The sequence below is a fragment of the Microtus pennsylvanicus genome, chromosome 6 (assembly GCF_037038515.1).
Source record: "Microtus pennsylvanicus isolate mMicPen1 chromosome 6, mMicPen1.hap1, whole genome shotgun sequence".
Taxonomy (NCBI): domain Eukaryota; kingdom Metazoa; phylum Chordata; class Mammalia; order Rodentia; family Cricetidae; genus Microtus; species Microtus pennsylvanicus.
Window position 1 is genome coordinate 106,292,535 of NC_134584.1, and position 26,624 is coordinate 106,319,158.

Consider the following 26,624-nt stretch of genomic DNA (forward strand, 5'->3'; position numbering starts at 1 on the left):
AATTCCCAGCAACCACATGGTGACTTACAACCACTTGAATGAGATCTGGTGCCCTCTTCTGGAGTGTAAGCACACATGCAAGCAGATCACTGTGTTCATAATAAATAATAAAAAATCTTTTAAAACAACAATAATAATAATAAATAAATAAATCTTTAAAAACAAACAAAACGCCACCATAAGATCTGGCTATAAACAGGGAAATGGTGATGCACGCCTTTAATCCCAGAATTCAAGAGACAGAGGCAGGTAAATCTCTGTGAGTTCAAGGCCAGCCTGGTTCACAGGGGGAGATCCAGGAAGGTCAGGGCTGCACACAGAAACCCAACCTCAAAACAAACAAACAAACAACAACAACAACAACAACAACAAGAAAAGGAGGAGGAGGAAAAAGACTATCCAGCTGTAAGCAGGTAAGATTGTACAGGATTTCCTTAGCAATTGATTGGGCCAAGCCCATTGTGGTTGGGAACAGCCCTAGCCTAGTGGTTCTGGGTTCTTTAAGAAAGGATGCTGAGCATGAAGAACAAATCCGTAGGCAGTATTCCTCCATGGTCTCTGCATCAACTCCTGCCAACCAAGCTCCTGCCTTGGCTTCCCTCAGCGGACTGTGATTTAGGCTGTGTAAACCAAATAATCCCTTTTCTCACCAAGTTTCTTTTGGTCATGATGTTTCTTAACAACAGTAGAAAAGTAACTAAGACTTTCAGGGTTGTTGTGGAATGATCTTTCTGTACACTGTGAAGATGTGTCTTTGCCAAGGCATCTTCTGGTTGGTTTCATAAAGAACTAAATGGCCAGTAGGTAGGCAGAAGAGGTTAGGCAGTACTTCCAGACAGAGAGAGAAAGAGAGAGAGAAGAGAGACGGATCTAGGCATGGAGGAGAGATGCCAGAGAACACGAAGAGGAAACAGGAAATGCAAGATGGAAGAGAGGTAAAAATCCATGAGGTAAAACATAGATTAATTCAAGTTATAAGATGGCCTTATATAGCTTGGGATAAGCCTAAGTGATAGGCAGAACTTTCATAAGTAATAGTAAGTCTCCGTGTCATTTTAAAACCCATCTATATATGGTGCCCAACGTCAGGCTCAAATATCCAAACACAGGGCCTGAGAAAGCTAAGAAAAGTCTAGACGAGGAGCCGGATGTGACTTTCTAGTCTGCAGTCTCTCAGGCAGACCAGTTCAGCATACAGAAGCACCGCTTCCTGTCACAGCCTGTGGGCTGCAGGCTGGAGCCAGAAGCCAGCAGCATGAGCCAGCCGCCAGCAGCACGCACCAGCACCAAATGCTAAGCCGAGCCTTGCGGCAGATGATGTGACAGTTTAAGATTTGTCTCCTGTGGTCAGAGAAGGCTGCAGGTGCTCAGTGAAGACATATCCAGACTGCAGGGGAAAAAAAACTCTAAATAGGTTTTTAAAAATGTGTGTAAGCTTTAAAAAAAAAAGGAAATAGGTAAAGAGAGTAAAAAAATAGTTTATAACTAATAAAATAAGGTCTTTAAAAAGAGAATATAATAACATAATATAAAAATATAATTAAAAGGATAAGCCCCGTAAGATGGAAAATATACAGGGAATCTGGGTCTGATATGGTGTCTTGTTGACTTTGAATTTTTTGGATGCTGACTAGTGAATGGCAGCTGCTGAGAAGAGGACTGCTGAATTAAGCCAGCCTGGATACTTTAGGAATGCCTAAACTTTAAAATGGAATTCAAAAAATGTATTGAGTTGGGGAAGAGTTTATGATTTTGTTTCTATGGGGAAATAAAAGCCCATGGATTCATTCAAGGTTAAAGAGAATCAGGTTTGATCAGGGAGACTGCCTGAAAATCATGGTTACTAGGGGCTGGAGAGATGGCTCAGAGGTTAAGAGCACTGACTATTTTTCCAGAGGTCCAGAGGTACTCTTCTGGCATGCAGACATACATGCAGACAGAACACTATATACACAATAAATATATATTTATCTTAAAAAATCATGGTTACAGCCAGGCCATGGTGGTGCACGCCTTTAATCCCAGCACTTGGGAGGCAGAGGCAGGTGGATCTCTGAGTTCGAGACCAGCCCGGTCTACAGAGCTAGTTCCAGGACAGGCTCCAAAGCCACAGAGAAACCCTATCTCAAAAGACGTTAAGAGCATTGCCTGATCTTCCAGAGGTCCTGAGTTCAATTCCCAGCAACCACATGGTGGCTCACAACCATCTGTAATAAGGTCTGGTGCCCTCTTCTGGCCTGTAGGCATACACACAGACAGAATATTATATACATAATAAATAAATTAAATAAATAAATAAAAAAACAAAAAAAATCATGGTTACAGACATAAAAAAAATAAGCCTAGAAAAACCTACAAGACAGGCCGGGTGGTGGTGGCGCACGCCTTTAATCCCAGCACTTGGGAGGCAGAGGCAGGTGGATCTCTGTGAGTTCGAGGCCAGTCTGGTCTACAAGAGCTAGTTCCAGGACAGGAACCAAAAAGCTAAGGAGAAACCCTGTCTTGAAAAATCAAAAAAAAAAAATCGTTTGGCTGGGCGATGGTGGCGCACGCCTTTAATCCCAGCACTCGGAAGGCAGAGGCAGGCGGATCTCTGTAAGTTCGAGACCAGCCTGGTCTACAGAGCTAGTTCCAGGACAGGCTCCAAAGCCACAGAGAAACCCTGTCTCGAAAAACCAAAAAAAAAAAAAAAAGAAAAGAAAAGAAAAACCTACAAGACAGGTGATAGATATTTACCTGCTCAAATATAAAAACATCATCCTGTGAGCTGGAGAGATGGCTCAGTGGTTAAAAGCATTGACGGCTCTTCCAGAGGTCCTGAGTTCAATTCCCAGCAACCACATGGTGGCTCACAACCACCGGTAATAAGATCTGGTGCCAACATCTGTCTGCAGGAACACATGCAGGCAGACCATTGTATACATAATAAATAAATAAATCTTTAAAAAAATAAAAATAAAACATCCTGGGAGAGGGGAGATATGCACATTACCCTTGAAAGTGTGTGTGTTTCAGAGCAAGGGGATCAGACATTGATGAAAACTGGTGGCCCAGGTAACCAGCCTCTCAGAGTCCCTCTGCTACAGTTTTCTCAGGGTTCTACATCCAGAACAGCTTCAAGGCTGCTGGCCGAGATGATCCAGCCTCACAGACTATCCAGCCGGAACTTCAGATAAGTCTTACACTTTCCCATTACACCAAGACTGGACAACAGCTAGCTCCCCCAGAACTTGACACTAACTTAATTTTCTCAGAGTCCCCCAGACAACAGGAAGTAATTTTAAGAACACAACGCCCGTATTTCCAAGAGGTGGGTGAATGTTTTTGGTCATTAGGTGAGTTGTGGATGTTTATCATCATTTAAAGGGTTGGTTACAAGCTTTTTTTTTTTTTTTTTGGTTTTTCGAGACAGGGTTTCCCTGTGGCTTTGGAGCCTGTCCTGGAACTAGCTCTTGTAGACCAGGCTGGTCTCGAACTCAGAGATCCGCCTGCCTCTGCCTCCCGAGTGCTGGGATTAAAGGCGTGCGCCACCACTGCCCAGCTCTGAAGTAATTCTAAAAGATGACATCCCCTCTTCCAAAAAAGTTTGTCCTTAGCATTAGGGACATCAATTAGGGATTGATTATATCTGGTATAGAGTTGGAGATTAGGGTGCAAATTATGTAGGCTCAGGGATCTTCTTTATAAAAATAAAAGGAAATTGAATGGGATAATAAGTAGATTAGTGTGAACTTACACTAATAATAATAGTGAATAATTGTGAGCTATTGGGGCTGGAGAGATGGCTCAGAGGTTAAGAGCACTGCCTGCTCTTCCAAAGGTCCTGAGTTCAATTCCCAGCAACCACATGGTGGCTCACAACCATCTGTAGTGGGGTCTGGTCTGCAGGCATACACACAGACAGAATAGTGTATACATAATAAATAAATAAATATTTAAAAAAATAATTGTGAGCTATTATTTATAGACAATTTACATTGATATAGACTCTTGTATATTGATACAAATTCAAATTATATTTGTTATATGAATATACTCCTATTTCTGTTTATACCTATGCAAAGTTATTTTGTCATATTGTATGCATGCATGTTTCTACTTCTACTTAAGACATTTTGTATATTGATACAATTTTAAGATATATTTATCGCCGGGCGGTGGTGGCACACGCGTTTAATCCCAGCACTTGGGAGGCAGAGGCAGGCGGATCTCTGTGAGTTCGAGACCAGCCTGGTCTACAGAGCTAGTTCCAGGACAGGCTCCAAAACCACAGAGAAACCCTGTCTCGAAAAACCAAAAAAAAAAAAAAAAGATATATTTATCATATTGCACTATACATTTCTACATCTGATCAAGGTATTTATGCATTGTTTACATTTTAAGGTCATTGTCCTTATTTGTTGCGCAGTTGTTTAAGGATTGTCTAATATTCTAATGTAAAGTCTTAGTCTTTAAGCTATATAGGTATTAATAATTATAGTTCAATAGTCATCCAAGTTTGTTATACTTACAATTAGACTAATCAGGTTCTTTTAGATGCATAGAGATTATATTCCACAGATAGGTAAATCTCAACCACTTCAAAGAACTGTAGAATATGACATTTAAATAACTTAGGGTTCTGTTGATGTGAGACATGATTCCTCCTGACAGCACTGATCTATTCCCAAGAGAATGTTGAGCACCGAAGACACTCAACTTTGGAGTTTGTTTTCTTCTTGCAAAACTGGCCTTTGGGCAAAGAAATGCCCATGCCTCAACCACTGACAAAATGCACAGTGTCCATAATGGACAAGCAGGATACAAAAAAAAAACAAAACCTGCCAAACCTTGCCACATCAGAGTTTTGAAAATGGTCTGTCATTTACCCTAGGCTTTAGCCAAAATTGGTTGCAAAACATTGCAAATGAGACTTTGAGTGATTGCCCAGGTAGCCAATTGTCTCTGTCATTTATTGCACATTTTGGAAGTTGCTTGATTGCACTTCCTGTCTACTCAAGTGACATTATCTCAATTCTCATGTCTTCAATGGTTGAAGACTAGATAGTTGCAGTTACTTTCCTTTCATGACTTAGTGAAGTCATTTCTAATAAAAAGACTTAGACTCCTTAGAATAGAATAATTATGGAAACATTTAGCATATGTTTCTTGCTTAATATTGTTTATGCTAGTTGTAATTTTCATTTTTATACTTGATATCTATTCTTATTATATATAGTTTTGTATTGGGTTTGGAACTCTCTTATTTAAACAAAAGAGGGAGGTACTGAGGGAACTCCTTCAGCCAATGGCCTTTGAGATGCTGGACCAGGTTGGGCATGGCCTTGGGTACTAGAAACGCGCATGCATTCTCTCTCTCTCTCTCTCTCTCTCTCTCTCTCTCTCTCTCTCTCTCGGCTGTTTAATTTGGTTACTGTTCCCTGCTCGTGCAGAAGACTGTAGATCTGTGAATCTATCCCTAAATAAAGAACCCTTTATTATACCCCATTCTGAGCTAGTATGGGATCATTTTATCACATTCATGTACAGGTATACAGAAATAGGGAAAAGGCCCAGAGGCAAAAGGTAAACAGGTTAATTTAAGTTAAGAAAAATAGGCAAGAAACAAGCCACGCTAAGGCCGGGCATTCATAAGTAATAATAAGCCTCCGTGTGATTTATTTGGGAGCGTTGTGGTAGGCCCCTCAAAAAGCCACCAGTAAAATATCCTACAACAATAGGCAGTTGCAAGCTACCCATAATGGATGCTGGGAAGCAAACTTGGGTCTTCTGCAAGAATGACGTGCACTCTCCAGACCCACCTGCCAGCTTTTCTAACCTACAGCCTAGGTAGTCAGCCAGTCTTTCCAGCTCGTTCTTTTTTTTTTTTTTTTTGGTTTTTTCGAGACAGGGTTTCTCTGTGGCTTTTTGGAGCCTGTCCTGGAACTAGCTCTTGTAGACCAGGCTGGTCTCGAACTCACAGAGATCCTCCTGCCTCTGCCTCCCGAGTGCTGGGATTAATGGCGTGCGCCACCAGCGCCCGGCTTTCCAGCTCATTCTTGTGAAGTCAAACTACCCTCACCACCACAACAGCTTCACTGCTGGGGTTCCAATGTGTGCCCTGATTCTGGAGGAATGTCCTCCATATGCTAGGTGGACACCTGGACACCATGAACCACGACGTCAGGTCCCTCTAACTCACACCCGCCCACGGTGTCTCCCATTCCCAGTGAGTAAAGTATAGTCCAGCTCCGTCCTGTCCTCCCAGTCAATCTTGCCTTCTCATCCCAACCTCTGACTTCCACGCTAGAGTAGGATCCTAGGAGACTGCTGATCTTGCCGCAGTGACAACACCCTGCATCCCCCACTTCAGCTTCAGCCAGGAAATGACCGCTGCTCTGGAAGCACCCTTGCCTGGCTCCCACTAGGCCGCAGTCACTGCAAACTGTTTGCCTGCCCCGCTTCTAGCACACGACAGATGCTTAACGTGCTAAATATATCAGCAATGTTCTTTCTCCACAGCTTACAAGGACGGCTCTTGGGTTCCTGTGTGCCTTAGAGGAGGAAAAGGACCCAGAGGTGAAGCAGGTCAGCTATAGGTCTGAGAGAGAAGGAGGGTATTCCTGGGGGCAGGCACACTCTCGGAAAAGGCTGGAAGTAGGAACGAACTCAGAAGCTGATGCCAGTCTAAGTTAGCTCTCTCCCTTGGGTGGGAATACAGCCAACAGCCTCCCTATCTCAGCACTTCCTCATACAGACCTATGCTAGACCCCCTATGGTGACCAATGGATTATGGGGCTTCCAAAACCAGGACTTCCAAAGCCATTTAGTGGTCACAGCTGAGCCCATTTGGTTGCCAATCACTTTCCCTTAAACCCTAGACTCCGAAGGCCACTATTCCTCCGCTTTCAGAGCCTGCCCGGAGTCACTGAGGGGACAAACTCTAACTCAATTCAGCCATTCAATCCAGAACACAGAAGACAAAGCATCTAGAACAGAGCATCCAATCTGGCCTAGGCATCAAGGAAGGTTGTTTTACTTGAAGTAGTTTTCCAAGACAAGAAAGGGTGAGGTAGGGCTCCAGCAGCCCAGAAAGCTAAAGAATTACAGCAGAAGGGTTCAGAATGCAAGGTGGGACAGAATCTGAGGGTTTGAAAAGTAAGCTTTAAAACTCATTGCTGCCAGGCGGTGGTGGCACACGCCTTTAATCCCAGCACTCAGGAGGCAGAGACAGGCAGATCTCTGTGAGTTTGTCTACAAAGCAAGTTCCAGAACAGCCAGGAATTAAAAAAAAAATAACGACAAACCCCTCAGTGGTAAAGAATACCAGCTGCTCTTCTAGAGGACCTGGGCTCAATTCCCATCAACCACATGGCAGCTCACAATTGCCTGTAACTCCAGTTGTAGGTGACTCAAGGCCTTCTTATGACCTCTGTGGGTACCAGGTAAGCACATGGTGCACAGATATGCATGCAGGCAAAACATCAACACACATAAAACAATACGAAAAACGTATCTAAATCCTAACCTATGTCTAGGATCATGGCTGGTCAAGTTTCTGGGAATAAGTGAGCACTGAGGGGGCTGGAGAGATGGCTCGGTGGTTAAGAGCACTGACTGCTCTTCTAGAGGTCCTGAGTTCAATTCCCAGCAACCACATGGTGGCTCACAACCTTCTGTAATGAGATCTGGTGCCCTCTTCTGGCATGTGGGCACACATGGAGGCAGAATGTTGTATACATAATAAATAAATAAATCTTAAAAAAAAATAAGTGAGCATTGAGTGCTTAGTCATAAAGAGAACACCTATACTACCTGTCCCCCTGCCCCCAAGGCTCAGGGAACATCAAGGAAAAGGCAGAAAGCATGAGTTGAGGAGAATGCTACAAAACACTGTCTTAGGGACACAGATGTAGCCGTGGTCCTCATGAACTTACAACAGCTACAGCTGCTTGCATAGGGCCCTCAAAAGACAGGGATTCTTTCAGCATTCAGTCACAGTGGGAGGGGCTCGTAGGTCCCCACCTGGTCCAGGGGAAGTCATTGTCTCCAGTGACGTAGCCACTGAGGAGTCACTAAAGTTCCAGTGGATAGCTCCATACCTCTGCCCATGCTAGTGGCCCTGGTTAATCACAGTGGGTCGAAAGAACAAAACAAAAAGGCATGAAAGTGGAATAGGATTTATTGGAAGGAGAGGAAGAGTGGATGCAGGGATGCGGGTTAGCAGAACGGGTTATACATATGCATGAGCTTGCACGCTGGTAGATTAAATGCTGGGTCTCAGGAGTCACACAGAGATTCTGAAGCCAGTGGGAAACGCTTGGCTGGCAGTGTCAAGGCTTTCCCTCTCTGTCCTGGTTATTGCCCACAGAGAGATGCATGCTCTAACGCATCACTGTCACCTGCTTCCTAAGGCCAGAGTCAGCACACCCTCTGGTGGCATTAAATGATTTTTGCACACACAGAGATGAGAAACTTGGATAGGCTGGCTGTTTCTAGTTAGTTACCCAGGGTTAGCTGGAAGAAGCTGAGGGCAAAAAAAAAAAAGTGATCCTCTGGTATAATCTTGTTCTATCGCAGCATCTTTTCTGGTCAAAAAGAGAGGGAAGAGCATACTTTCTCACCACTCCTGTTAGCATAAAAGTTGCGCCAACAACCCTCCCCCCCATGTACCCTCATGTGTGAGTGGACAATTGTGTGCACTCGCTTGAAACATGCTCCCTTCTTCCTAGAGTGCAATTTGGGACAGCATTTACTTACTACCTCTGTTTGGTACCCATCTGCCATTCATATATTCATTCATTCATTCATTGATTCATCAATCACCCTAGAAAACAGAGGAGTGGGGATTGACTTTGGCTGGGACCTTTATCAGTACAGAAATCTCAGACTGCACAGGGGATCCCTGCCTGTACTTTGAGAGGAAAAGACATCAAAGGAAAGGGTCCTTGGTCCAAAGAAACTTGCCAGTGCTGGCATAGAAAGCAGAAGCAGGGGCTAGAGAGATGGCTCAGTAGTTTAGAGTGCTTCGTGCTCCTGCCGAGGACATTTTTCAATTCCCAACACCCACCAGTGACCCACAGTCATAGGTAACTCCAGTTCTAGGGCATCTGACACCTTCTTCTGTTCTCTGTGAGCACCAGGTATGCACATAGTACACACACACACACGCACACACACACACACACGCACACGCACACGCACACACACACACACACACTAAATTAAAAAAAATAAAATAAAAAGGAAAGAAAAGAGGGCTGGGGAGATAGGAGATAGTTCAGCAGTTAAGAGCACTGGCTTTTCTTCCAGAAGACTCAGGTCCAATTCCTGGCACACACAGTTCCTGGCAGCTCACAGTTGTCTGTAATTGTCTGTAATTCCAGTTACAGGGCTTCAGATACCCTCATACCAATATACATGCAGGCAAAACATCAATGAACATAAAATAAAAATAAATTATATATTTTTAAAAAAGGAAGGAAGCAAGCAGTCAGGCATGGTGACACACACCTTTAATCCCAGCACTGGGGAGTCAGAGGCAGGCAGATCTTTGTGAGTCTGAGCCAGACTGGTCTAAATAGTGAGTTCTAGACCAGCTCAGGGCTATAATAGTGAGACTCTTGTATGTATGTATGTATGTATGTACATTGGTGTTTTGCCTGCATGTATGTCTATCTGAGGGGGTTGGGTACCCTGGAACCGGAGTCTCAGACAGATGTGAGCTGCCATGTGGGTGTTGGGAATTGAACACAGGTCCTCTAGAAAAACAGTCAGTACTCCTAACCACTAACCCTTCTACCCAGCCCCAAGACTCTCTCTTTAAAAAATAATTGGCTTCACGGGGGAGGGTAAGGAGTGCAAAGTTGTTTATTGAATGATAAGGTAATCTAGGACACATCAGTATTTGATTTGTTTGTTTTGAGATAGGGTCTCAGCAGCTCTGGTTGTCCTGGGGCTGTCCTAGACCAGGCTGACTTGACCTCAGAGATCCGCCTGTTTGTACTGGGATTTAGGCACTACCACACTTGACTACAAACAATTTTTGTTTGCTTTTTTTGAGACAGGGTCTCTCTGTGTAGTCTTGGCTGTCCTGTCACTGACTCTGTAGACCAAGCTGGACTCAGACTCAGAGATCTGCCCACCTCTGCCTCCTGAGCATTGGGATTAAAGGCATGAGCAACCACCACTGCCTTGCTAAAGAACTGATTTTAAAAATTAGTAGCTCGAGGTAGCCTGGAACTCCTGTCTTAACCTTTTGGGTGTGGTGATTGCAAGCCCACACTCAGCTACTAATCTTACAGGTTTTATTTGTTGATTTATGCCCTGGAACTTGGAAGCTTGGATCTTTGCAGCCATCCTCCAGCCTCTGACTTTTGAGTGCAGAGACACTTTCAGTCTGGGTTCCCAAGCACTTGGGAGGTGAAGGCAGGAAAATCCGATTGGCAAGCTCAGCCTCTGCTATTTAGCCAGGGCATGGGTACATGAGAGTCGGTCTCAAAGAACAAAACAGCTGTGGTAAGATGGCTTGCTTGAGTCCCACGCCCAGGATCCATTTCGTGGAAGGAGAGAACCAACTCATCCTGGTGGTCCTCTGACCTCCACACAAGCGCTGTGGCGTGCACGCACCTACACACAAGCACAAATAAATGTGATAAAACAAATAAAAACCAAAGACTTCGAGGGTCTAGTATAGTTTTACCATGGGGAATGGCCGGATGAGCGCGCCAGAGTTGAAAGGAGCCACCCAGTCTATCAGTACTGTGCTTCACCTAGTGGGAACCCGGGCACAGTGAGCTCAGGACAGTCAGGTATTCCACAAAGGTTTTCTGAGAATCGGGAAGCGAGATTTACAAGTTGAACGAGGCAGTATGCCTTGCTGGAAGGCTGTGGGTAGAGACTGACCCGGGAGCACCGGTTTAGCCGTGTACGCACGCCACAGGGCTTGGCCCCACTGAGGCTGTGGAGTAGCAGACCTTGCCGTTAAATAACCAGGACCAGGGGTGGAGAGTAGCGTGTAAAAGGAACTAGTCGGAAGGGTGTGTCCTACGGAAAAGTCTGAACTGACGCAGGCGCGCTCCGGAATGGGAGGGGCTTTACCTCACAGTTTCACCGGGTTCCTGGAGCAAATATTTGACATTCCAGGCTTATCGTCGGGGGCGTGGCTTAGGAGGCTGGCTGCGGGTGGGCCGTCCGGATGGGGATTGCAGGGTTCTCCCACCAACCACCTTCCACTACATCTCGTCATTGTGTTTCTGCGCTACTGTGTGGGAAACCCGGGACGATCCACTCTAGGTTCCCTGGCTCCACTCTTTCCTAGGGTATGAGTTGGGGATGCGCCCGGGTTCTAGGCTCCCTTTTATTCTAGACTCATATGTAGCACCCCGCTTTTCCGGACACACGAGGTTCTTCTTTAGTCTTGGCTTCGGCTTACTGTATCTCTTCAGTCCCACCCCAGGCTGTAGCTCTTTCCTCCCGCCAGATTTCTAGTTACAGTTGAGTAGAAGGAAAACTATCCAGGGCCCACAGAACAGCCTGGACAACAGTAAGGGAGCCTCACCAAACTCCGTGGGGACCAGTCTGAACCGGGCTGGGATGCAGGCTTTGTAGCCTGCACATGCAGGTACGTACCTTACCGCTAGCCGGTACCTGCAGAGTGCTTTCAGTATCCAGATCGCACGTCTATCATCCAAGAAAGACGAAAACAGGCAGGCAATCCCCAAGTGGGGTAGGTAGGCTGTCTCCAGGTCCCGACCATTTATTTGGCTTAGCCTCACTTAGGATGCAGCTCTCTAGGGTTTGAGGAGAGGTGCTCCTTCCCTGGCATCAAGGCCTGAATCCTCGCGTCTATAGTGACTGCTCTTTTCACTGCCGGCACTTCGCCGCCGACGCAGTCCAAGACCGACTCTAACACCTGTATGGACACGTCCTTCCCTGTGATCTCTAGTGACCGCCCACAGCTCTAAGAACCCTTGATTTTTGCCGCCCTCTCTTTCCCCAACCGATCTCTCCCACCGGCTTCCAGTGGATACGTGGTAGCGCTCACTGTCGGTTTTTGACCCTTTGTGACTTCCATTAACCTCCAAGACGCACGTCGTGACCCCCTACAGTCCCTGGATTGACTCCTGGCGACTTCCACGGGTTCCGCGTGACCCTCGCGGAATGGAAAAGGCCTCTGATCCTGCACATTCTTTTGCGGAGAACTCATTGCCTGCTGGAGAGGAAGTAGGAGAAATAATAGATTCGTCCCAGGAGTCCCGCAGGACCTCACCAAGAGGTGGACTCCAGCCACCGAGGAGAGCAAGCACGCCAAGGCTAAAGTGAGCTCTCGCCTCCTGGGCAGGGTACTGGCCCTCCCCCGAGGTTCCCGGGGCCGCCCCGATCACGTGGTACTCGGGGCCGCAGGTAACTCGCCGGAGTGGGCTGGGACCAGCCGCCGCGCCGCCCAGCCCCAAAGGGCACCGCGGGCGGGTCTCTGCAGCTCCCACTGCCACAGCCCCGCCGCAGGTGCCGCCCCCAACACACCGGATCCCGCCCAAGCTCGTCTGTCTGCCGTCGGTCGGTGTGTGCGTGCGCCTCGTCGGTCCGCGTGCGTGTGGCCGAGCGCCCCCTTCCTCTGCGGCCATGACTCCACCGCCGCCTCCGCCCCCACCCCCGGGCCCAGATCCCGCAGTAGACTCCGCCGCAGACCCCTGCCCAGGGTCCCAGTCGCTGGTCGTTTTATTCGGGGCCACGGCTGGTGCGCTGGGGCCGGACCTAGGCTCGGACGAGACCGACTTAATCCTCCTAGTCTGGCAAGTGGTGGAGCCGCGTAGCCGACAGGTAAGGTGGGAAAAGGAAAGGGTGGCGGGGCACAGCCGCGAGGTGCAGCGGCTCATCGGGCTTCCCCTGCTGCTCTTAGGTGGGGACGCTACACAAGTCGCTAGTTCGCGCTGAGGCAGCTGCCCTGAGTCCACAGTGCCGCGAGGCGAGCGGCCTCAGCGCAGACAGCCTAGCGCGGGCGGAGTCCCTGGACAAGGTGCTGCAGCAGGTGAGCGTGGGGGCCCGCGTGGGTTGTGGAACAGCTGGGTGGCAGAGACGCTACCTCGCCGGCGGGTGGGGGAGGCGGGAGGCGAAGCCTGGAGCGCCGCGCGACCCACTGGCACGGACAGTAGGACAAGGTCTCCTTTGAAACTTTTGAGTGACTACCGCGTGAGCGCGTGCTAGGCCATTCCTAGAGGCCCCTTCCTTTCCAACCTTCACAAGGCACCCACTCTTGTTGAGGGGGTGACAATAGCGGTTGAGGGACCCACCCCCGAGGTCCCTTCGTCTCCCCCCTCCCCCCCGTCCCACACTCCCCTGTAGCAGAGGAGCGAGGTCCAGCAGATCCAGAAATAGGGTCAAGGGGCTCAAGTGTGGCCCCTAGATCACTGGTTCCTCCTGTCTGCCCTCTTGGGAGCGGCTGGAGCGGGGGCGTCGGGCGGTGTCTGCCTCAGGGGCAGACGCCGCTAGGCGAGGGCTGCTGGTTTAGGCCTGTCCCAGCTGACTGGCCAGGCGTGGGTGCTGTCCGTACTCTACCTGGGGGCTACCTGCCTGCTGAGCACAAAGGCCTAGGGGCATGTACCCCCCAAACTCGGGTTAAGTGGGAGTCAGCTTCACTGCTTTTTCCCTGTCTGCGCTGCTCACTCACCCTCCTTGACCCGAGTTGTAATGAGTGTTAAGTCCTTTAAGAAGCATAGGTTCTTTCCGCTTCCAACTCTGTGGTTCTTAGGAAACAAAGATGCGGAATCTGAGCGTGTTACAGAAGGGCTCCAGGCCTAACCTTCTGCTCACCTATGAGGGTGCTGCAGACAATCTGGGTGTCTTGCTCTGCCAGCCTTAGGCTGAAAAGTGTCACAGAATTTGCAGGGAAGAGGCAGGAGCTTGTTGGGCAGCCTTCAGAGTGCCACCCCCTCTATGAGTAAACAGTTCAGTGCCAGTTGGTCGATAGGGTGTGGGTCAAAGCTCAGGTTGCCGCTAGTGTCCGAGTCTGAAGCTCTGTCCTTGGTGTTTCTCTGTTCCTGGGTTGGTCAGACCAAGGGGCGGGGCTGCCGTTGACCAAGAGCCTCCTGGCCCTCAGGCAGGTGTGAGCCTCCCCCACCTGTCTGAGGGTGGCGCCTGGTCCAGGACAGGTTTAACCTGCTTTGCCCCTCCCCTCTCCACCTGCTTGCCTCACTCCACCAGGTGTTTGCTCTGGCCCTACTCCAGACTCCTGGAGTGTGTTTGATGGGGGCTTGGGTTCTGTGTGACTGTTCTCCTTTGGCCCGGAGGAGGTGACAGTGGACTAGGGTAGGGGTGGGGACTAGGAGCCTGGGATGTATAGAGCACCGCCTTCTACTTCCCAGGCAGGGCAGGGCGGAACATCCTGCTGAACCAGCTTTGCAGCCTGAGTCCCCCGCCCCCCAGTTTCAGCCTGCCTAGCTGTGAATCTATGTCTGAGTCTCCACTCCCTGTCCCCAGTTCTCACAGCTGGTGAGCAGGGATGTGGCTCTGCTGGGCGGGGGCCCCTACGTGCTCTGCACTGATGGGCAGCAGCTGTTGCGACAGGTTCTGCACCCTGAGGCCTCCAGGAAGGTATGCCATTTGAGGGCACAGGGTGGTTGGGTTTGCAAGATGCCTGTCTTTGTGGGGATGGCCAGACACCTCGGCTCACCTCTTTATCCCTACTCCCACGTGCTCCCAGAACCTGGTGCTCCCGGACACCTTCTTCTCCTTCTATGACCTCCGCAGAGAGTTTCATATGCAGCATCCAAGCGCCTGCCCTGCCAGGGACCTCACAGTGGGAACCATGGCACAGGGTACCTGTGATCCAGCAAAATTAAGGTGGAGGGGTGGCTAATCTGAGCATGTGCATGCTGCTGTATGGGTTATATCGATGTAGGCAAGTCTGATGTTGGCCTTGTCCTTTAGGGTACACATGTCTGCATCTATGCTGGGCTATATCTGGAATGTGAGCATGTCTGTGTTTGGTCTGAGGGCCTGTAGGGGCATGTGTGAGATGGGTCATAACAAGTCTTTGCTAGGATTCTGCGGGTGTTTGGGAGGGGGGGTGACGTGGGGTGTGTGGACCTGGGCCCTAGTAGACACTTCTCTGCCTGTAGACTTGGGACTAGAAACAGATGCGACAGAAGATGACTTTGGAGTCTGGGAGGTGAAGACCATGGTAGCTGTTATTCTCCACCTACTTGAAGGGCCCAATGGTAAGACTTGTGCAGCTTGTCACCCACTGTCGGGGCTGGGTGATGCCCATTTCTGAGTCCTTTGGCAGACTTGTGACCTTCTCTAAGAGAACACAAGGTGGAAACCCCTCTATCACCTCCTCAATTCCCTCACCTGTCCTATTTTTGCAGAGCTTGGTGGGGAGACTTCCTCCACCAGACCCTGCTGACCCCCATGCCATCTCCTCTCAGGTCAGTTGTTTTCGAAGCCAGAGGTGGTAAAGCAGAAATATGAAACGGGGCCTTGGTGAGTGTGGGAGCAGGGGTGGGGGTGACAACATTTGGACAGCTCTGATCCTGTGCCCTGCCCCCACAGCAGCAAGGCTGATGTGGTGGACAATGAGACTGTAGTACGAGCCCGTGGGTTGCCCTGGCAGTCATCAGACCAGGATGTGGCTCGATTCTTCAAAGGGCTCAACATTGCCAGGTGGGTGTGGCAGGATGGGAGGGGTAAGAGGGCAAGTCTACCCAGGAGGCACTAACAACACTGGCTCCACAGGGGTGGTGTAGCGCTCTGTCTCAACGCCCAGGGCCGCAGAAATGGCGAGGCCCTCATCCGATTCGTGGACAGCGAGCAGCGGGACCTAGCGCTGCAGAGACACAAGCACCACATGGGTGTCCGCTATATTGAGGTGGGGCTTTGGGCTAGAAGTGGAGCAGGGCAAAGGTGAGGAAGGACTGAGACCTATGGGCTGCTTTCTGTACCCACAGGTATATAAAGCCACAGGGGAGGAATTCATAAAGATCGCAGGGGGTGAGTGCGCCCACAGAAGGCCCGAGTTCTATTATGTCTTCATCTATATCCCATTCACCCCCCCCCCCTTTGCTTCTTGGGTCCCCTGTGTGTTGGGGTCCGACATCTGTGGTGCCTGTTACAAGGATTAAACAGCAAGCGGCTCCTGTTTTCTCGACCTAGGCACATCACTGGAGGTGGCCCGCTTCCTGTCCCAGGAAGACCAAGTGATCCTGAGGCTACGCGGACTCCCTTTCTCAGCCGGGCCAACAGATGTCCTAGGCTTCCTGGGGCCAGAGTGCCCAGTGACTGGGGGTGCTGATGGGCTGCTCTTTGTGCGCCACCCTGATGGCAGGCCAACTGGAGATGCCTTTGCTCTCTTTGCCTGTGAGGAACAGGCACAGGCTGCTCTGCGCAGGCACAAAGGCATGCTGGGTAAGCGATACATCGAACTCTTCAGGAGCACTGCAGCGGAGGTTCAGCAGGTGAGCACTCAAGACTCCCCATGTCCCAGTATGCTGCTTCTTAGGGTGTGCCTTGGGTCCCTACAGTGTGATAAACCTGTTGCCTTTCTTACTAGGTCCTAAACCGCTATGCAACCAGTCCACTCCTTCCCACACTGACTGCTCCGCTGCTGCCCATTCCCTTTCCACTGGCAGGAGGGACCGGAAGGGACTGTGTACGCCTCCGAGGCCTGCCCTACACAGCCACCATTGAAGACATTCTGAGTTTTCTAGGAGAGGCAGCAGCTGACATCAGACCTCATGGTGTGCATATGGTGCTCAACCAGCAGGTGAAGCTCCTGCTAGGAAGGGTCCCTGAACAGGGTAGGAAAGGGTGTGTTAGGAGGAAGGCATTTTTATTTGTGGCAAACTGCTTACAAGGTGGTGTGCGCAGGGCCGGCCGTCTGGTGATGCCTTCATCCAGATGATGTCATCGGAGCGTGCTCTGGTGGCTGCCCAGCGTTGCCACAAGAAGGTGATGAAAGAACGCTACGTGGAAGTAGTCCCTTGTTCCACAGAGGAGATGAGTCGTGTGCTGATGGGGGGTTCCTTGAGCCGCAGCGGCATGTCCCCTCCACCCTGCAAACTGCCCTGTGAGTGCTTCATGGGCCAGAGGAGGAGGAGGCGTGTGGGAGTGAGGATGTTACAAGCCACCACTTTCCATCCTACTTGCCCTCTCCAGGGAAACTGTAGGATCTCTATAAATGTGCTCCTTACTTGTCTTTAGGCCTCTCACCACCTACCTACGCCACCTTCCAAGCCACCCCAGCCCTCATTCCCACAGAGACAACAGCACTGTATCCTTCATCTGCACTGCTTCCAGCTGCCAGGGTACCTGCTGCCCCTGCTCCTCTTGCCTACTACCCAGGGCCAGCCACTCAACTGTACATGAACTACACAGCCTACTACCCCAGGTACCTTGCTACATTTCTGGCCCAGATAATCCAAGATCGGTTAGAAATCAGACTTCACTTTGAGATGGCAAGGGAGTTACAGGGGTGGGCTGACAGGCTGGAGATATCACTGTAGAGCCAGAGTGTTCAGAAAGGAAAAAGGATCAAACGCTACGTAGAGGTGCAGGAGAGGCTGATCCTGGTCTAGGCTGCAGGCGGGACATGTGGGATAGGTGGGACGTATAACTAAATTGCTGTCTCTCCCACCCTAGCCCCCCAGTTTCTCCCACTACGGTGGGCTACCTCACCACACCTCCTACTGCCTTGGCCTCTACTCCCACTTCAATGTTGTCACAGCCAGGAGCCCTGGTCCGAATGCAGGGGGTCCCATATACGGCTGGTATGAAGGATCTCCTCAGTGTCTTCCAAGCCTATCAGGTGAGGCTGTGTAGTTGGGAGGGCCTGAGGGCTTAGCTGAGCCTGGAACGTCATCCCCTAAATCTGTGTTATTTCTGCAGCTGGCCCCTGATGACTACACCACTCTGATGCCTGTTGGTGACCCGCCTCGCACTGTGTTACAAGCCCCCAAGGAGTGGGTGTGTTTGTAGAAGAGAAAACCAGGAAGCAGAGTGAGCTGATGTCCCCAGCCAACATGCCTTTCCTGAGTCCAGAGCGCCCTCGATCCAGCGGCTTCTTTCTGGCTTATCAAAGCTCTCAAAGGCACCAGGAAAAGATCAAGCTCAGCACCATTCTCCTTCCTCCCATACACCCTTGTTTCTCTGCCTGCTTACCCTAAAGATGATGGCCACCTTAGAGGCAGGACTGGGGTTGTGATGGCGTGACACCCAGGAAGCCTTTGATCCGGTTGAAGGGTGCACAACAGGCCTGTGTGGGTATCCACCTGAGCCCGAGACCCCAATGCTCTACTCTCCCTATCCTTCCGAGAGGCAGGACAGCAGTGAGTCAGCACCCACGCTCAGGATACCTGGACTTCAGAAACAAAGCGCCAGAGATGGCCTTAAATAAGCCCTCTCCAGCCAGAACCAAGGAGCTTCGGATGGCAAAATCACCAGCTGGATGTGATGGTTTATGTCTGTAACCCAGCACTCAGGAGACACAGGGTGGAAGACTCTTAAGTCCAAATCTAGTTTGGTCTACACAGTCAATTCTAATCCAGTCAAGGCTGTATACTCCCCCCCCCGCCACCCCCCCCAGTTATTCTAAATTGTGCTGCTGCAATATCCCCAGAGAACACCAGAGGGCAAGTAGCACTTGCAAACTCAGGTTAACTCTAAAGGGGACTCTTGTCAAGGTTTTCTTGGCGACACCTTGGAAGACCAGTTGTCTAGACCCCAGCAAACACTGTGGCGTGTCCTTTGCATCCATTAAAGGATGCAGAACTCATCCTAGAAGGAATTTTGAACTCTATCTTCTCTGTAAAGTAAATGAAAATTCCTGATGAAGCAGATTTATAACAAGTCACAGGGCCCTTAGCTCTGGCCCGAAGGGTTCCACGCCAGCCCCATCTGGAGAGAAACTGAGATTTCAAGGACGCTGTTGATCGTTACTGTTTATTATTTCAGCACTGTAACCGAGGAGGAGCCTGAACTGCTGGCTCGTCTTCCCTTTGTATTTGTGTAAGGAGCACTGCACTCCTATAAAAGATTTTAAAATACAAAATGTACAAGAAAACACAATTCCAAGTGCTGTAAACATAACTGAGAACCAATTCCTTCACCTAAACATCCGCTCTATAAAACACAGTTTCAACTTGAGCCCATCTGAGCCTTAAAGATGACCATGTGTTCTACATATTAAAAACTGGGCCTCACGGCTAGGTCCAGCAGAGGTCTGATGATATTGGCTGGTCCTGGTCCTGGGTGGTGGTGGGTTGTACCCAGGGCAGCAGCACCACATACAAACCCAAACATCTCTTTTTAATGTTTTCAGCCATGTTTCTTGCCTCTCTAGTAAACAGAAGGCTGCTCCTTCGTTCCTCACCCCAAGGTGTAGTACAGGTGAGGGGAAAGTGTGTGTGCTAGGAAATGCCCAGCTGCTCAGTGCTGCTACTAGAAATCAATTTGCATAGTCCAATGGATGTGTGCTTTACCATCACAATTTTGCACAAAAATTTAAGTCTTTATCTACAAAGCCAAAAAATATGACTCTTACATGAAAGCTTATACAAAGCTAATATAAAACCGTTACATAGAATACAAAGCTCTATTTGAAAATCTAACCTGTTTTAAATAGGAAAGCATCTCTAATGCTACAGGCATCAAGGTATTTAAAAGGCATCAAAATTTGGTGCATAGCAACTCTGGATCATAGAGGCTTTTATTCTTGAAGGCAGCAAAGCAGCGCCCCCAAGGGGTCTTGCAACGACCCTACATGAGGCAGCTACCCCAGGGGAAAGAGGGTGGAAGCAAATTTGGCCAAGTCTCTGCAAGTTCACCTGAGAGGCCAATGCCCTGTAGAAGCTGTGGACTACCAACCATAGGCCCTAAAGCAAATTTCACTATCCACACTCACTGATATAAAACTCGCTTTCAGAGAAATTTGGAAAATATCCAGCTCCAGGAGTGGCCAGAGCAATTTGCTGATAGACTGTTTTCTAACTACTTTGAGGGGAGACATCTAAAGCATTGTGTTAAAAACAAACACATATTTCCCTCATTCTGAATCAGTATCTCCTACCCTGCTCACTAGAGGTGGTGGGCAATAGGCTATACCCTGCTTAGGCCTGATGTAGCCTTAGTAAAAAAAGCCCTGCCATCAAGGGTCACAATCCCCTAGAGTAACAGCATTGAGTCTTTAGCCAGTGCAGCACAGTGTCTTACTTGTAGGCACTCAATTTGCTTCCTGAAAAAGTACACAATTTAATTTGAAAACATACTGTAAAATTCAGGGACTTTAAAAGGGAAGGGTAAAGGCAGGGTTTGGGAACAGTACCCAACTGGGGCACCTCCTTTGGTAGACAGCAGGCTGGAGTTTCTGCTGGCCCCTGCCTCGGACATAAGCCTCACCAGCAGCAGCACCAGGGTGTCTTTGGTGTGGAAGGACAGGTCTATGACACCACCTCATTTTTGGATGTGCCTCAAAGCCTTCTGGAGAAAAGGCTGGTTTTTAGATCATACAGTCAGGACACTGTGGGACAGAGTCATTGCAGGCTGTAAACAGAATAGGAGATAAGTCTTCCATGCCATGGGGAATCTTAAGTCTTATCTGGAGTCCTGCATTTTCTCTGCCCCTCCTAGTACACAGCTCATTCATACTTAGCTCCTGACACTGCCAGCTTGACTGAGTTAAAACTGCAAAGCCTAAACTATCAGGATACTGGCTTCAAAGACTACAGACTCATGGCAGGTGCTCCCACTTCAAAAGTTAGGTGGGTAGAAAATAACTACCCAAGCTAAAATCCTACCTTTGAAATTCACCTTACAAATGACAATTTACCCAAGGTCCTGAGGGAAGAAAACGGCTTGAACATAGAGCTAGTGGAGAGACTGCTTGAGGACTATCTAAAGTTACAGAAAGACTATGCTCTGGAATGTATTTGTATTCCAACACTTCAATGATGGAATGGTCTCTTCTTGACTTACCTAACGTACTTTTTATAAAGAGTATGAGCTACATTTGGCTTTACTTCCTAAGAATCTATGAAAGGCTTCAGTATGCATGCTAAGTTTTTGAGGTGTAAGCGTGGGCCTAGGATAATTTTTTTTGTCTGCCTCTGGAAGGTTTTTATCAAAATTTCATATTTTAAAAATATCATCAAGACTAAAGGGCTCTCAAATGACCAGAAAGCAGTACAAATGACTAACCCTAGCTATGCAACCAGGTCACCTGCAGGAGCAGCACCTCTGAAATAGAGAGCCTGCTGCATTCGTACTCAAAGCACCCATCATATAAAAGTATCCTATTTAAATATATAAAAAAAGCAAAGCTCATTTTCCCACAGCTTAAACAGCTTATGCTGTTCCTGTTCTTTTACAAAATTTGCCCAAGGCTTGATTGAGGTGGAGGAATGCTGCTTTTCCCACAGAGTCCAACTCCTGGAACAGGTTCTGAAGTCTGGTTGGAAACCCAAGGTCCAAGAGAGAAGCAGGTAGTGGGCACAAAGCTGCAGTGAGCACTGTTAGAGCTCATCAGATCTTCCTATATCTGGGGACTTGGGACGTGGGACAGGAGCATCTCTGCTCACCTCTGGGCCTTGGGAAACAGAAATCTGGGACATGTCTCTCCCAATTATCTCGTTCACTGAAAAAGAAAAAGAAAAAGAAAAAGAGTGGTTAGCAACCTCAAAGGAACATGAGGTTTACCTCTTAGGCACTTTCCTTCCAAGGGCTTTGAGCGAAGGTAAAGGCTGCACTTGAAACGCACTCCATAGCGGAATGGCATAAACACAAAGCGTCATTCCCCAAGTGGATGCAGACCCGCGCCCCTCTCACTTATGTTTGGAGTTGAAGGAATGGCTAAGCACAGGAAACATTCTGTTAACAATTTGATGACATTACTTTCTGTATGGAAGTTTTGCTTGCATGTACGTCTGAGCACCCTGCACTCTCACTCCTGGTATCTTAGAGGCCAAGACAGCACAGCATCCTCCCAAACCAGAGTTAGAGATGTCTGTGAGGCACCATGTTGGTGCTGGAAGTCAAACCCAGATTCTCAGCAACAGCAGCAAGTGCTTTATTTTTTGGTTATTCAAAACAGAATACAGGGCTCCTCTGCATAGCCCTGGCTGTCCTGAAACTCACTCTGTAGACCAGGCTGGCCTCAAGCTCAAGAGATCCGCCTGCCTCTGCCTCCCAAGTGTTGGAAATAAAGGCCTGCGCCACAAGTGCTCTTAAGTGCTAAGTCATCTCTCCAACCCCAACAGGAAACATTCTTAGCCTCCTTCCAAAGGCTCAATGCTCCATTCAGAGCTGAAAGGTACTTTTAAGAAATAAATGTTCAAGGGTAATTTATTTACTAAGACAGGGTCTCATTTTGTAGACCAAACTGGCCTTGAATTCAGATATTCAGGGCTGGAGAGATGGCTCAGTGGTTAAGAGCACTGCTTGCTCTTCCAAAGGTCCTGAGTTCAATTCCCAGCAACCACATGGTGGCTCACAACCATCTGCAATGAGATCTGGTTCCCTCTTCTGGCCTGAAGGCATACCTTCAGACAGAATACTGAGAATACTGTATACATAATAAATAAATAAAATAAAATAAAAAAGAATTCAGATATTCACCAGCCTCTGCCTCAAAAGTGTATGACACCATGCCTGGCCATTTTCTTCCCTTTAAAGAGTAAAACTAAAAGCCCAAAGTAAAGAGTCAATAGTCTTCAATACTAGTGCCAATAGAGAATGTAGATCACAGCACCTGGCCCACTTTTAGCAGCCACAATCCTTAATCTCAACACCTCAATTTGTCTGTGCCAGCACAACCAAAGTAAAAACCATCAGCAGTATCTGCTGTCACCAAAGCAAAAGAAAACACTAATTGACAACAAACTTCTTTTTTTTTAAGGAAATGCTCAAGTTAGCAGTGCACTGAAATGTCCTATACAACAGAATATGCTTCTGTTTATAGCTATTTCTCAAACACAAGGACTCAAAGTTGTATTTCACAAGCATTGGTATGGCAAAAAATAAAAACAACAACAAAACACACCTCAAAACCAGATAAAGAACAACAAGGTAATCAGGGCATGTCTTTTGTGTATTGATAAGTATACAAAATACTCAGGAGGACTCTGGCCCACTTTATTCATTTATTTATTTGCTTGTTTATTTGTTTATTGGTTTTTTTTCAGACAGGGTTGCTTTGTAGCCTGTCCTGGAACTAGCTCTTATAGACCAGCTGGCCCCGAACTCACAGAGATCCGTCTGTCTCTGTCTCCGGAGTACTGGGATTAAAGGCTTGTGCCACCACCGCCTGGCTTGGCTGCTTTTGAGAAGGGCCTCCCCTATGTAGTCCTGGTTGACCTGGAGCTCACTATGTAGACTAGGCTAGCCTCAAACTTAACAGAGATCCTCCTTCCTCTACCTCCCATCAGGAGCTGTTTTCCCGTTTCCACTCAGGATGGTGTTAAGGATTGACTCAGGGGACTTTCATCTTTGTAATGGATTTTGACTATTAAGACTTTATTTAGAAGGCTGGGCATGAGGCAGAGGCAGAGACTGGTGGATCTTTGTGAACTCTAGGCTAGCCTGGTTGGTCTATATAGCGTGTTCCAGTACAACCAGAGTTATATTTTAGGAGACATCCTGTCTCAAAGGAAGAAGGGGAAAAAAGAGGGGGAGCGCTATTTAAAATCCCAGCATGGCAAAAGGATCTCTACAAGGCCAGCCTGGTGTACAAGTGGAGTTCCAGGCTAGCCAGGGCTACATATGTCTCAGACAAAACCCATCCTCAATTTATATTTATTTCTTGAAGCTACAAAGAAAAGTCACCAGAGTTCATATATTCTTCCTGAACTCTATGATTAAAGGCATAATTATTATATCTTGTATAGGTAAACAATTTAATGGAGATGTTTTTTTCGTAAGATGGAAGCTACATACAACAGTCACTTTGTCAGTTTTACTTGAAGAAACTTAGAAATAAAGGAATGGTATATAAATGATTTGAAATGGATAAGAAATCTAGTTAGTATTACTTTATAGTAAGTAACTTGTTTTATAAGTAATTACTATTCAATAGCAGTTTACTAAGATTGAATTTTAGATTATCTGGTAAGTTATGAGAATACCATCTAAACTAAACGCATGAAATATTGAATTTACAGGACTATCTGCAAGTATTTGGGAGATGGAAGTGGGAAGATCAGGAGTTCAAGGATAGCTTGGACTACCATATGAGACCCTGTCTCAAAAATTTGTTAATTTACTAAAATCTGATCAATGTGCCTTCTCAAGCTAAAGACAGAAATAAATTCTCAAATATTTAGCAGATATCTGGATTTTTCTGCTGTCTCTATACTTTTTTTTGTTTGAGATAGAGTCTCACTGTATAGCCCTAGCTATCCTGCAAATCACTCTGTAGACCAGGCTGACCCAATTTACAGAGATCCGCCTGCCTCTGCTTCTCAAATGCTGGGATTAAAGGTGTGCACTACCACTCCCAGCACAATACAGTCTTCACTAGTAACTGAAGTTTATTCAGCCAGTTTTCTGTATTTCTCAGCGATCCTCTTTGTAGCTAGTGAAAGTCCTCTAATTTGTAACGTGAGCACCTCACACCTGCATGGCTTCCTTCTTTCTCCTCTTCCTTCCGCAGTGGACTAAGATTTAGTAATCAAAGTGGTGACTACTTGATGAAATCTGGGAGAAAGAGAAACAAGTTTCTCCTTTTTAATTCCGAGTGCTGGAATTAAAGGTGTGCGCCACCACCACCCAACATGACCCTTACCTTTAATCCTGACACTCAAAAGTAAAGGCAGGTGGACCTCTAAATTCAAGGCCAGCCTGGTCTACATCCGACTTGTAGACCAGAGTTACACAGTGAGAACGTCTCAAAACAGACACTAAGATCGATACCATAATGGCAACACAGAATACGTAGGTTTTTTGTTGTTATTTTTTTAGACAAGGTCTATTTAGCACTGGCTGTCCTAGAATTTGCTGTGCACACCAGGCTGACCTTGAACTCACAGAGATCCACCTTCTGTCTCCAGAGTACTGGGATGAAGGGAGTGTGCCGCCACGCTTTGAATTGTATGGGTATCTTACTTAAGCAGTCAAAGCTTTCTCAATATTTTTAATGTTCATCTTTTTTCCCTTTTACTTTTTTGTTGTTAGAGACACGGTCTCCTACAGCTCTAAGCAGACTCAACCACGCTAAACAACTGATCCTCTGCTTCTGCCTTTCAAGTACTTTTTTTTCTGAGCCATGGTTTTGCCCTGTTGCCAATTCCTGAGCTCAGATGGTCTTCTTCCCTCATTCCCCACAACCAGCTAGAACTGTAAGTGTAGGTCTATCCCCAGACTCACAGTTGGTCAGTTTTCAACAGTGGAGATCTCCTTACACTGAAGTTCATGCTTATACTTGCGCCATGTCTCCATTCATAATTTTTATACTTTCTATTTTGTCTTTCACATCATGCCTCTCCATCTTACTCATTCTGCAACCACTCATATCCACCCTCTGTCCTTGCAGCCTCTCCCACAAAATAAACTAAAATCCGAGAAAAAAAAGAAAGAAAAAATCAATCTCGTCATGGAAGCTGTATTGTGACACGGTGAGTCAAGCAGTAAACCCTTTTATCCATATCTTTACTTGCAAATGTTAACTGCAGAGTCACTGGTCTGGTTTGAGGCCTCTGGTATCAGATATACTATCGATGCTGGGCCCTCATTGGAACTCCTATTAGTTAACCGGCTGCTGCCCCTATCTCCCATGCTCACAATTTCAGGGCTGGCTCACCCATACCTCTGCCAACAGGACTGGCTCTACTGTGTTGCCCACCAAAGCTGGTGCAGGACAAGGGGTCCTAATATAATTTAAAAATTAACCTGAATGCTATAAACCTTTCAACCATAGAATATATTGAAAATATGCACAATGATCAGAAGATAACCTTCACTTTTTACATTACAGGGTCTAAGACTAGGTAAAGGGAAATTGCTACATTGTGCTTTTTACAACCAATTAAGGAAGATATATTGATGGTTAAGATTTCATTTTGGGTGGGTGGTGGTGGCGCATACTTTTAATCCAAGCTCTAGGGAGGCAGAGGCAGGCAGATGTCTAAGTTTCAGGCCAGACTGGTCTACAGAGTAAATTCCAGCTAGAACTTTCTTTTTAAGAAATCTCTATGTACAATGTTAAATAGGTCTTCTAAAAAAAAAATCTGCTTAAATCTGAAGCTGAGACAACACTACATAGATGTTTGAAAGAACACTCAAGTATTGGCCTGTACTTTTTCCTATCAGCAAAAACTGAAATTTGAAAAATAAATACTTCTTTTTAATTTGAGTCAAGGCATGAGACTGAGGAGTTTCACCACACCCGTTCTGGAGCACACTCAGAGCTCTTGCATGCTAGATAAGCACGCTATAACTGAGCCACATTCCTGGCCCACAGAAGAATCTACTTATCTTTTACTAATCTAGTCTACCAATGGCCCAAAAACATGGTACTCTTTGAGGTAAATTTGAGCTCTGAAGTTATAAATCATTACTCATCCCAATATAAGCACTTTCAATCCTTTCCAAGACCTCACTCTATCAATGTTTGTCACTTTCCATCATCAGTATCATCTTCCCTGGGGAGGTTAGCATCTTAA

The 26,624-nt window shown here is 47.4% G+C and overlaps 2 protein-coding genes across 4 annotated transcripts in view; one reads left to right on the forward strand and one right to left on the reverse strand.

Annotated features, from left to right (window-relative positions):
* Positions 1–12,485: 12,485 nt before the first annotated feature.
* On the forward strand, positions 12,486–19,041 carry Esrp2 (epithelial splicing regulatory protein 2). Of its 2 annotated transcripts, none has more exons than XM_075977197.1 (15): positions 12,486–12,801; positions 12,881–13,009; positions 14,458–14,571; positions 14,681–14,795; positions 15,099–15,197; positions 15,408–15,462; positions 15,532–15,642; positions 15,715–15,847; positions 15,927–15,969; positions 16,132–16,433; positions 16,529–16,741; positions 16,846–17,044; positions 17,179–17,365; positions 17,617–17,782; positions 17,863–19,041. In XM_075977197.1, the coding sequence occupies exons 1-15, from the start codon at positions 12,604–12,606 to the stop codon at positions 17,950–17,952; spliced, it is 2,154 nt and encodes a 717-aa protein (XP_075833312.1). In that variant the 5' UTR covers positions 12,486–12,603; the 3' UTR covers positions 17,953–19,041. The 2 variants fall into 2 exon arrangements, with proteins under 2 accessions (XP_075833312.1, XP_075833313.1); XM_075977198.1 differs by having other exon boundaries at positions 15,535–15,642.
* The window catches only part of Nfatc3 (nuclear factor of activated T cells 3), a 66,913-nt gene continuing 59,188 nt past the window's right edge, over positions 18,900–26,624 (reverse strand). For both annotated transcript variants that reach the window (XM_075977195.1, XM_075977196.1), the window contains one exon: positions 18,900–21,604. In XM_075977195.1, the coding sequence (XP_075833310.1) occupies positions 21,483–21,604 (122 nt within the window). In that variant the 3' untranslated portion in view covers positions 18,900–21,482. The remainder of the gene's footprint in view (positions 21,605–26,624) is intronic.